Below are 12,506 nucleotides of genomic sequence, written 5' to 3'. Positions count from 1 at the left end.
TATTCATTGAATGAATAGTTGCAAATTAAAGGTAAGCAGCCGTTATAATATTTTTGACAAACCTATAACAATTCTTTTAACTCAGGGGAGTTTTGTATATGCTGGAATAATACCAGACAATGGCTCTCTGCTCCCGTCCCAGTACTTCTTTTATACCTGTTCTCTTCCTGTGACTATTCTGGTCCCTGTCTATTCTCACTGCCTCAAGTACTAGAAGGAGTTGGAAGACTTAGTCTGTACCAGGTGTCAGGAGCACAGACCCACGTTTCTTCTGATAACTCTACCTTGGACACATCACTGACAAACTTGTGGACAGGGAACTTTTATAAAGATCAGCACCTATAATCTCACAAACATAAGGCCTTTACACAAGCTAGCTAGACAGTTTTCACTACAGACAGAAATGTATGAAATAAACTACAAGAAGTTTTTCTTACTGATGATTTAATGTCCTTTTGAGTGGCAGTGTGACTATTCTTAGGTGTGGGTTCAGAAATCGGACAGGTCTCGATTCAGACTCCACTCCCTCCATTTACCCTGGTCTGAGCTTATTTCCTCATCTACAAAATGCTTAGTGTAGAGTTCTATCAATCACATGGTAAGCATAATGCAATAAAGGTTATCTATTTTTCATGGATAATTATGAGTCCTTTCCAGCCCTTTCCAATACTACTTTCTGATGTACCTAATATGGAAGCTTTAATGACCTAAGCTGCTCAGGAAACTGGGTGTTAATTATTAAAGCCTTTACGGTTGGGGTTAGCCCGTGTTGATAATCATTTTGTGAGTTCTGAAGTATACCTCTCTGGGCTAGTCTATCACAGTGAACATGACTCATCACATTTGTCTACGATGACTGAATATCCTGTAGAATTCAACTGTGATCTTCAAGTCATCATGCTAGAGATCAATTTTCAATGACTAGGACTCAGAACCCTAAGAGAATGAGATCTTACTGAGATTGTCTTGACCCCAAAACCGTTTCCTAGAAGTTACAGATTTTACTACCTCATTGTCACGTACATAAAGCTATTCTAATAAAAGCTATGAGGGGTGGGGGAATCTACTATTACAGTAGGATCATTTCAAATATTTGGTTATAATGTCTTCTTCATAGCCTGCTTTTCTTTAAGGTACCTCACTTCTCTCAGCAATACATGGTCCTAGGACTGGCACATTGCGGGTGCACGTGTGTGCACGTGTGTGGGTGCACGTGCATGTGCACACATGTGCCTTCTTCTATTCTTAAGGGTAAAAAGGTGCAGTTGACCACTTCAGACAGTGCAACCCCATCTTCAGCCCTGCAGAAGAACTTGGAAGACACGGCTTTACCTGAAAATCGTGAATGGCTCTTCTTGAGGGGCCATGGAGAACAGCTTCCGGAGGGCAGCTCTCCCTCTGCATTAGGAGCTGATGAACCTAGAAGGGAAACTTCCTGCTACAATAACACAGCAAGGCAATGTGATGAACACTTTTATTTACAAATATAATTAAAAGCTCTGACAGTTATCATGCTCTTCCTTGGAACCTGAAAAATGTTTTGTTTTTTAAAGTGCATGCAAAAGAAGTAAAGCCTTTTTTTTTTCATCATTTTTTATTGTAAGAAAATACACAGTTTGAAAGTGTGAATAATGCAATATTTATGACCAAGATATGGGACGTAGGGAGGGGCAGGGAAATAAAGAAAAAAAGATCAAGATGATCTGATTGAGAGACAGTGTTGAACTCCAAATACTGAATTGGAAAAGGAGGGAGGTGGGGAGGACTGGGAGGAGGGAGTAAAAAAATTTGATCAGAGAAACAGTTAAAATACAATATGAAAATAAGTAATACCTCTCCTTAAATTCCTTCTATACACAAAATACACGATTTGCCAAAGCCCAATTTGTGCTACTGGGATTCTGTGAGCTCCTTAAGTGTATTCACATCCTCTGCAACAGCAGAAAATGATTATGATACAATCAGAATATGCTCAAGACAAGTTAAACTCTTGCCAGCAGGTTCTTAAAAATCACAAGATCTCTTCACCCCACCCACCCCCTATTCCCCAAAAAAGTATTAATATGTCACCACTGATATGTACATCACAATTAGTTTCTGTAAAATGTATCAAATTTTCAATCTTTAATAAAACTTTGTTTTTTTTTTAATTCCTGATGAATAAATACCAAAAAAATAAAATAAAATAAAATAATGCAGCAGCTAGTTAAGGTGTAAGGCTGCGGATATTGTGTCTCTCTCCCCCTTGGCATTTATTATTATTATTATTATTATTATTTTTTTGCTTTACTTTCACAGATTGGTGGTAATGAGTGATTGCTTAAAGCAATATACATCCACTTTTTTGTTGCTGTTGGTTTACTGGTTTTGTTAAAACTGTCTCCAAAGTTTTCACTGAAACATTTTGAATCACATCGATACTGTGACGTGTACTATGAATAGAAGAGACGGCCAGGTTTCGGCCAGCACTGAAAATTGACACGGGAGGGGGGAGGAAGGGGCCCCTGATGGAGTAAGAATAAACAGGCACTAGTCCGACACGATGTCAGTAAGAGTAAGAGAGAGAGAGAGTGAGAGCAACGCCCGTTAAAATGGGGAATGTGGTTTTGCGGGGTCTGAATTTTTTTGTTTTCTTTCTTTCTTTTTTTTTTTTTGTAAATGGCAAAAAAATTTAATCTCATCTATAGTCCTCCTTAGGAAAATCTAATGTAACCAAATTCCCAAATCCCATTCTGAGGCTCTCCATGTCAAAAGTTTCAATCTCTCGCTCTTGCCTTTCCAATAGGTACTTTATTCTCTCGCTGCGTTCCTTCTGAAGGGCAGCCAGCTCTTCTTCAATCTGAAATAAGCACAATGAACAGTTCTCAATGGAAAGGAGTTCCCAGCAGGCATATATGTACACATACATGCACACAGGTGACACACAAACATGGAGGAACTAAGAGTAAACGAGTCTGGGGCAGGCTGGGAGGGTCCTGTGATAAATGTTGTGTGTCTAATCCATCACATTTAAAACTTTCTCACAAGAATAAAAATGTTTGGGGCCACCTGGGGCCAGCACTGCCATTCTAGCAAGCCAAGCAGCTGGGCCAATCTAGGTCACTGTCCTGTCTCAGCAGGAGATGGCTCAGGAGAAGCTAAAAGACACTCGAGCACAATTAAGTTGTGCTGCTTTCCCAGAGAGAGCCCAAAGCCCCCTGGGTCATTAGCAATTTAGTTCTAGAGCAGGAGCTGGGAAAATAGTCTCTCACGTTGATCTCTGGGAACTACCAGAAGAAAGCATGAATAACTGGTTAAGCAAATACATGCTTAACAGCTTTGAGACGCTTTATGACATCTTTTCTACTTCATATTCCTCAGCAATCTCTAAAGCAATGAATATTTCAATTCTGATATCATTTATTATGTGTGGCAATATCAGCCTCTCTTCATTTAAATTTTTTTTAAAGAGCTCTGCTCGTGATTTCTTTTGGTTTAGAAATAGCTGAGAATAAAAACCAAATCTGTATTTGGCTTCCTCATGACATTTAGTGGCCACGCTATCAACTCACAGTACCTTTCATATGTCAAATCAACTACCCAGTAACCGGTGTCAGTCCTCAGGCTGTGAAGGTGGAAGGTTTCCGAGCAGAGTAACAGAGAGAACTTAGGCTGTGGGATCAGATTTATGCAAGTAACTTAATTAAGCCTTTTGAGCCTCAGTGTCCTGCCTGTGGAATGGGGACTACGCCTACCTCTCAGGGGCACCAGGAGTATCAAAGCAGGTACGAGGGGAACAGCGCCTTTGTTAAATCGCCCGGTACACAGGCAGAGCCACGCCCGTCCTCTACCCAGCGGTACAGGACCCTTGACAACACGCTCATACCTTCTGCTCAAGATGTGCTCTGCGCAGAGACACCCTCTGCTCTAGCTTCTGGAGCTCACGTTCATGTTGTGCCTCTGTCTGCATCTTGATTTTGCTCTGGTAGGCATTGAGCAGCTCCATTTCTTGCTGGAGCTGTAGCCTCAAGGCCTGGCATTCTGCTTCTTGAGCCTCATCTAGCCGTAACTGCGGGTACAGAAGACATACAGTGTGATTCGCTCCTAGCTTACAGAACTTGGTGACTACTGGAAGAGGCTTCCTTGTTTGGACTGAAACAGGTCTCTCAGAAAAACAGATGCCCGGTGGGGGGTACCTTCAGAGTTAGGAATCAAAAATAGTACATTCTGCCCAATGGGCTACAAAGTTCTAAAAACACTTCCTTTTCTTAAAACATTCTTTCTTAAGAAAACAAAAACATTCTTTTCTTAAAGAAACCTGGTTTTCTTAAAACCACATTAGCAGGAGTCAGGAAGGCTCCACACTCCAGTAATTAAGCCTGTGGGCTTTGGAGGCAGACTCCTGAGCTGGAATTCCAGCCCCACCATTCACTTAGGTGTGTTACCTTGGCAAGTTACTTAACATCTCCAAGTCTCATTTTCTTCATCTCAAGAAAATAACAATAATAGTTCCTATTGTCTAAGACTGGTGTGAGGATTAAATGAAAGAATTCATATAAAATCCCAGGCATAGTTCCTGATGTATACCAAAGGGTCAGTAAATAGCCGGTGTTATCATTATTTTGACTAACCATTTCCATATTTAGATATCTTTAACCCCCAAACTATTATACATTTAGATATCCTTAGCTCTAAAAAAAATGAGTCTAATCTCCATAGCATTTGAGGAATACCACAGTACCATTACGCTCCTAGCACGTAAAGTTGGTCCCTATAACATTGGCTATACTTTATCCTTATGGCCAGCCATCTAAAACTCAAGTGGTTCAAAATTTCTTCCCCACAGAAGGTAGCCTTGATAATCTTACGGGGCGTATTCTGGTTTGAAGCAGTGAAATCCAGATAAAGTTTTTCCCTTGCTCCCTGTGGCACCGGTACTTTGTATTACACACCAGGATACTGATCCTGTGTAGGGAATGGACCAAGCCAGCCAGCAGAAATGCCAGCCTTTCAATGAGCACAGCTGAAGATTTAGGGCCGTTAGCAGGACTGTGTTCAGGGATGAAGACCCTCCTGTCCCACCAGACTTGGTTTGGTCTAGATTTAGCAGGCCCTCAGTTCAGCTGGGAACTATGAGATTAGAACCCTTGAATTAGACAGTTCTGTCTACCCTGAGTATATCTGCATGTTTCCGTTGAGACCACTTTGCCAAGATACCTATTCTCCACCTTACGCTGCCTTCCCTCTTCTGTACAATTTGTGACAATTAATAACATTTCTTAATATCTTGATTATGACTTTTTGAAATGTTATTAGAATAGTTTTAGAAAGTTATTTGCATAGTATCTTCTTTAGTGCTTTGGAGAAATATACTATGTCAAATGAACACAAAATAAATAATGGAATCATATTTCCAAGGTACTTTCTAATAATTAACCCTAACCAGCTTTCACTAAAATCCACTAGAGAGGATGCTGCTCTTCTCACTTCCCAATGAGAAGTGAAGGGAGAAGAGACACTAGACACAATGAACAGTCAGGCTGCAGCAACAACAGCTTCACAGATAAATGCCGAAGGGATTACTGGCTCCCAAGGAGATTGTTATCGATTTCCTCTTGATATGGGAGGTTTCTGACCAATAAAGGGAACGAAACTCTATTCTTTTCTACTTGGCTTGGTTAATTGTTATAAGCCCTGGCCAAGTGGGTGAGAGGCTCATTCTACAGGCAATTTAGACCACTGAAACACCCCCATCTTCTCTTATTTCTGGCATTCTATTATTAATGTCAGTAACTGTGTTATTCTGTACCAGCTCTGACTCTAAAGAAGTGCCAGTCTAGAAATCAGGGGATATTCCAGTATTTGGTATTCATCACCCCTCAAAGTTGCACATACCAAATCCATTAAAAAGTTTTATAAAAGTATAGGTAAATATCATGTCTGTTCCCTCTATTGGATTAAACTCAAGAAAAGGATGTGATAGAAGCAGCATAATGTAGTAGTGGCCAGGCATATAGGCTTACACGGTCTCCCCAAACAGACTTCAAATTGTAGCTCCACCACTAGCTACGTACCACTAAGTGACCCTCTAAGTCAAGAGTTGGTACACCACGGACCAAGGGTCAAACCTGGCTTGCTGCCTATTTTTGTAAATGAAGTTTTCCTGGAACACAGACACACTCATTCATTTATATATTATCTATGACTGCTTTTGTACTACAATAGCCGAGTTGAGTAGTTGTGACAGAGACTCTGTTGGTCCACAAAGCCTAAAATATTTACCACCTGCCCCTTTACAGAAAAACTTTGCCAACCCTTGCCCTAAGCAAGTGACTTGACTTCAATAAACCTCAGTCTCCTCACAGGTAAATTAGGGTTAAAAAAGTAACTACTTCAAAGGTCAAAGGGGTTTCACAAAAATGAAATGAGATAACACTTATAAAATTCAACAGTGCCTGGCACGTGGTAAGCGGGCAGTAAAGGACTGCCGTAATTATCATCTGTACTTTTATCTCCTCCCTGCCTCAGAAGGAAGGGTTATTTCTTTCCTTTTATTCAAGAACAATCATGAACCTATACTCCTGATCCTGTTCTCTCGCATCTTATATAACGTTCATTGAGCACCTGTTGTATGCCAGGCACTGTAGCAGATGCTGAGAATACAAACATGAACAAAACCAAAATCCCATCCACCTTTATGTCCCTACCAACTCTCTCCCCTTCTCCTTACCTTTAACCCCTGTCTGCACTCCTCATTCTGTTCCTACACCTTCCCGTCTATTGCTCACAGGAGGGTCACTGATGACCACCCTGGAGGGGTCCTTATCTTACCTGTCCTCCCAGCAACATCTGGTATCGTGGACTGCCCCTTCCTTCCTGAACTCTCTTGTTTTCTGAGACACCACACCCTTTCGGTTTTTCCCCCCCTCCTCTCCTTTTCCAGCTACTCCCTACCTTATTGGGCCATTACATGTGGGTGTTCCTCAGGGCTTTGTCATGGGCGCTCTTCTCCCTCTAACTTCCCTTCCTAAGGAATCTCATCTATTCCAAAGGCTTCAATTACCATCTTTATGCAAATGACTCCCACATCTACACCTCTATTTCAGACTTCTCTTCTGAGGTCCAGGCTAGCTTATCCACTCTACACGAGGTATCTGCATCTGGATGTTTCCCAGCCTCAAGCTCAACATGATTAATATTAACTAATCGTATTTCCCTTCCCACTTTCCCAATCTCCAGTTCCTTTTTTACCATATAGGTAAATGGCACCATCTACCATTTTGTTCAAACTAGAGACTGGGAGTCATTCTCACAATCTCACTCTCCACATTCAATCTGTTACTAAATGCTCCTAGTCCCACCTCCTGCCTAGCTCTCAAATTGAGTCACTTTCTGCTTCATCCTGACTGTCCCCTCTCGAGTCTGGCCACCACCCCCTCACACCCAGGTAAAGGCAGCAACCTTATAAATGATCTCCTTACACCCACTCTTGTCAACTCCCAGGCCATTCTCCACGTGTCTCCAGAGTGATCATTCAAAAATGCAAATTTGATGTCAGTCTCCTCCTTAATACTCTTCAATGGCTTCTCACTGCTTTTAGGATAAAGATCAAAATTCTTAAGAAGGCTTACAAGCCCCTATATGATCTTGTCCCCGTTTACCCCTCTCATCCTATTCTTATGTTAGTTTCCTCCTCGTTCTCTATATTCCAAACACAATGGACTTCTTTGAGCTCTTTAAAAGTGCAATGGTCTTTCCCATCTTTACAAATGTAGTCCTTTTGCCTAGAATGTGCTCCCTACACTGCAGCTTAAATAATCACTGTGTCTGAGAGGCCTTTCCTGACTCTCCAGACCAGCCTAGCTCTCTTGGCTTACACTCTGTGGGCACACTGCCCTTGCTCTGCTGTTATACACAGACTTCTCCAACGTCTGTTTCCTCCACTCTTCTATAGATTCCATGAAGACACGATCGATGACAGTCTTATTCACCACAGTATTCCTGGATGCCTGGGGCACAGTAGAGGCACTCAATAAATACTTATTGGATGAATGAATGAATGAATGAATGAAATAGATTGGCTCCGATCCTCAGCTAACGACGTGTTTAAGCCTTTCCCAGTTAATCGAAGACCTCTTTTAACTGTCTCTTCCTCTAGCTATAGCTCTCTTTCTCCTTTTTTTCACTGACAAGAATCTGGGGAAAGCAGTCTCACTTACAGTTTCTATCTCACTTTATAATCACTTTTTCAATCTACTTAGAATGTCTTCCATTTCCACCACTCCACTGTCTGTGACAAACAATGGACAAAGCCACTGCTGGGCCCAAATGGTCTCTCTGCAACATTTGAAATCATCAACTAGAAACTTTTGTTCTGGCTTCTGTGACATACTCTCTTTGGTTCCCCTTCCATATTGCTGGCTATTCATCTTCTTTGGTCCACCTTCTACTCAGCCCTCAAATGTTGACGCCCACAACTCTGTCCCGAGTCCTCTTCCTCTTTAATACTATCTCCTATCCGTAGGAGATCTCAGGTATTCCGAATAGCTACAACTGCCCCCATATAACAATGACTAACTTTTTGATGTTAATCCTGACACCTTGTTGAACTACGGATTTCCATCTCTGTACCTCTCTACCTAGATACCCACAGAGCTCAGATAATGAGTCAAGTATCTTCTAGACATCCATCCAAACTCACCCCTCCTTCCACTTTTCTATCTTGGTAAAATGATGACCTGTTCCACTGTTACCAAACCTACCTCTCAAATTGGTCCCTAAGTTCTATCTATTCTACCTCCTAAATATTTATTAAATCCTTCTCTCCCTTCTCACCACTTCCATTAGCATGTTCTCTCTTAGTTCACGGCTTCATTTTTTTTTTTTCCTGGACTATTATAATAGCTTCCTAACAGGTCTCTTTACCTATATTTGCCACATCACTGCCAGTATCTTTCTATAGCACACATCTGATACTGTCACTTTCCTTCTTAAAACAGGCTTAAGCAGCTCTCTATTGCTGATAGAATAATGTCCACACTCCCAGCTTTTGAGGCTCTGACCCCTGACTATCCACCAGCTGCCCATTATACCCCTGCCATATCAACTACTCATTGTTTCTCAAACGTGCCATCCTCTTTTAGGCCTTTGAGTCTTCATATATACTGTATCATCTGCCAGGAATAACTTTTCCATTTCTGCTTGTCTGATCAACTATTACCCTTTAAGATTCATCTCCTTGTGAAATCTTCACTGAATTACCAGGCAACCTCCCATCCCTGGCTGCCAAGACCTTTATGACTTCTCCATTTTGGGCTCCCACAATCCTCCTCCTTGAACTTTGGGCTCATATCAAAGTTCTTTCAGTCCCCAAATGTACACTATCCATCTTTTGGAAAAGTGTGTAGGCCCTTTTCCATGGAACCTGTTTGCTTCAATAAATTCCTTCATGCTTCTTGGCTCTTGCAGGGAAGCATTCCCTAGACCAGATTAGTTGTTCCTACTCATCCTCCCATAGCCCCTGGCACCTCCTACTTCAAAGCACTTTTATGTTTTATTTTTATTGCTTAATTATCTGACCTCCTTACTTGACTGACAGAAGTGTGAGGACAGGGACCACTGTCGTCTCTCTAGCTCATCACTCTATCTCTGAGCCCAGCAGAGGGCTGAGCATAGATGTTTAGTAAAAGTTTACTGAATGAATGTGTCTGTGTGTCTATTCATTTGTGCCTGACATTAGTTGTGCAATCTTTGATGAATGAGAGTATGATATTACATGCAATATCTATCACATCTTGCCCTCAAAGTCCCTATGTGCCACAGGTCTGATTTAGCATGTTATTCCTCGAGTTCCATCTTATAAGACACACTCCAGCAAGTATCCGCTCTGGCTTGGCTTTATTCAGCGTCGTCATTTCCTTCAGTTCTTTGGGCAGAAAAACACCAATATCCTAAATGTGCGCAAGAATCATCTTGGGACCAAAAGGCTGGATCTTGAATTTTCTTGATTCCCAAAGCTCTTGAAGCCGTGGCACCGAACCTAACCACTTACCGCTTGAGAGGCCATCATTTCATTTATACTCTGTTCATACTGCTCTGCCAAAATGGCAAGTTTTCTCGTCTGCTCATCTTTCAGTGTCTTTAAGATTGTTTTGTGCTCATTCTTTGGAGTAACTTCCAACTGGTGATTCTTGAGTGCTTTATACTGTTTGGTCTGTACTTTGCAAGTGTCCTGAAACTGTTTTTTAATTTGCATTTCCATGGCCTGTATAGAAGAAGTGACAAAAAGAAAATAAAGACACATTAGTAAATACAGAAAGCCTTCCATTCTCATGATACAATATAGGTACTGAAACCAACTGTCTTTTGGTGCAGTGACCCACATTACTAGTCAGTAATAATGAAAATAATACATGTGTCACAGACAGGTGTTAACTCTATCAATACTTTGGTTTTTGTTTTTTTTTTTTTAGCATCTTTGGAGTATAATTGCTTTACAATGGTGTGTTAGTTTCTGCTTTATAACAAAGTGAATCAGTTATACATATACATATGTTCCCATATCTCTTCCCTCTTGCGTCTCCCTCCCTCCCACCCTCCCTAAAATACTTTGGTTTTATATCAAATGAATAGAAGTAGTTTTGAATTTACAAATAGATTTTAAAAAATGAATTGTTACAAGATCATAACTCTAAGAAGACTCTGGAATACTATGAAGCTTAGTATGTTAAAAGCTTGCTCATTATTTCAGTGGTTTCCTAGTCAAAATCTTCAGTGTCTTCTATTGTTTGTTGCCCCTCCCCACCCCCCTTTTAACTGTTTTCCTCCACTTCCAAGTAAGAAAGGGGATGGCAATGTATGAGCCATCTCTCACTGCTCTGTGTTTCCTTGAAAAATCAGTAAAGGGCAACACTGGATTATACTTTACATCATAACCCATTTCCACTACTTGCATGTAGCAATATCAACTATGCATTTTGGCAAGGATGAGGTGGGGTTTACTATTATAAGCCCAGAAGGCGTTCCATCAAGTTGCCTGATAGTCACACGTACATTTCATGAACACATGGAGGGGTTTTGATGACAAGGATCACTAATTAGACAGGTTAGGATCTGGCTACAGAGGAAGAAGGCCAGTGCGGTTGAGGTTGGCCTTATATCTTTGTCAACATTGACAGTGACTCCCTTGACAAATAGCAATGGCTTAGTCCATATAGCTTGTTAATTAGCAGTCAGCTAAAATTCTCTGGAGGTAGTGCAGGCCAAAGGAGTTCCATATTTCTAGTGCAGGGATAATAAATGTCTGGCATATCACTACCAATTCCCATGCCCAGGACAGATGTCACTAATAAATCATACTTTTCCTTACTAAGTGTGGATGTGGCTTTAGAGTCTTTCTCAATAGAATAGCACTCAAGGTAGCTACAACCAATTATCTGACTGGCATGACTGATACAATTTATCTGCTATATTACTGTTAGGTAACTTCCTCATTTCCTGGGATTAGAACCATGGACTGCTATTAGTCCATGTGTTATAATTTTAGAGAGGGAAGGTCATGAAGGGGTCAGAGAAATTGCATAATGGATACAAAGAAGAAATGGAGAGATCATATTGCCCTGCAACATCTCTTTAGGAGTCTGTTATACCCAGACTCTGAAGATTCTGATTCAGTAGCTATGGGGTCCTGAAATCTGTAATTTTACGAAGTTTCCCAGGTGACTCTGACAGTCATCCAGGTGTAGGAACCATTGATCCAACCTGGCTGTGTCCTGGAGCATAAATCGGGAAATTTCCTCTCACCTTTAAGTTTTTTGGCTGTTGCCGAAGTTCCATGACATGCTTTCTGTGCAGTTCCCTTTCTCGCCTCTTATTGTACTCCAGCTGGTTTTCCAGTTCAGTCTGGTGCTGTAGCCGGATCAGATCCATGCGGAGTTTCTGTAATGTGTGCAGCTGCCTGTACTCGAGCTCTCGGGTGGACTCGTCGTGCCGGATCAGCATGGCATGCTCCATCTCCTTCTGTGTCCTCTTTTTATTTAGTTCCTGCATTCAGGAAGAAAAGATACACGGAGAGAGATGAATGGCGGCAAACTGGAGGGAAGGCACCACTCGGTGAGGGATGGCAAGGAATGGCACTATTAACTGTCTCTTAATTAAGCCCATTAGTGTTTGGCAGCATGACTTAATGAGACTAGATGAACAATCCCTGGAGACAGAGGTTCTGTATGTGGATCCACCACTTTCAAGTTGGGCAACTTCACAGCCACCACAACTACTCTACCCATAAAATGGGATTACTGTAATTCTACCTGACCCCTTCTTATCTCACAGGGCTGCTGTGAATCTTAATTAGGTGATGTGTTATGCATGGGTCTAAATAAGTGTCTCTTTAGTTAGGCCAGTGGTTCTCAATCTTGGCTGGTTGCCCATTAAAATCATGTGAGGAAGCTTTTAAAACATAAGATGCCTAAGTCCTATAACCTGAAATTCTGATAACTGTCTGGAGTGGGACCCTGACGTCAATAGTT

General features: G+C 41.4%; 1 protein-coding gene across 4 annotated transcripts in view; it reads right to left on the bottom strand.

Moving 5' to 3' along the window:
* Window positions 1-1,460: 1,460 nt before the first annotated feature.
* The window catches only part of TAOK3 (TAO kinase 3), a 182,820-nt gene continuing 171,774 nt past the window's right edge, over window positions 1,461-12,506 (bottom strand). For all 4 annotated transcript variants that reach the window (XM_036823247.1, XM_036823246.1, XM_036823245.1 and 1 more), the window contains 4 exons: window positions 11,782-12,021; window positions 10,031-10,243; window positions 3,866-4,048; window positions 1,461-2,839 (listed from right to left, as the gene is read on the bottom strand). In XM_036823247.1, the coding sequence (XP_036679142.1) occupies window positions 2,678-2,839; window positions 3,866-4,048; window positions 10,031-10,243; window positions 11,782-12,021 (798 nt within the window). In that variant the 3' untranslated portion in view covers window positions 1,461-2,677. The remainder of the gene's footprint in view (window positions 2,840-3,865; window positions 4,049-10,030; window positions 10,244-11,781; window positions 12,022-12,506) is intronic.

The sequence above is a fragment of the Balaenoptera musculus genome, chromosome 14, assembly GCF_009873245.2.
Source record: "Balaenoptera musculus isolate JJ_BM4_2016_0621 chromosome 14, mBalMus1.pri.v3, whole genome shotgun sequence".
In the NCBI taxonomy this organism is placed as follows: Eukaryota; Metazoa; Chordata; class Mammalia; order Artiodactyla; family Balaenopteridae; genus Balaenoptera; species Balaenoptera musculus.
The sequence above is the reverse complement of the archived record's forward strand: the minus strand, read 5'-3'. Positions and strand labels throughout refer to the sequence as shown.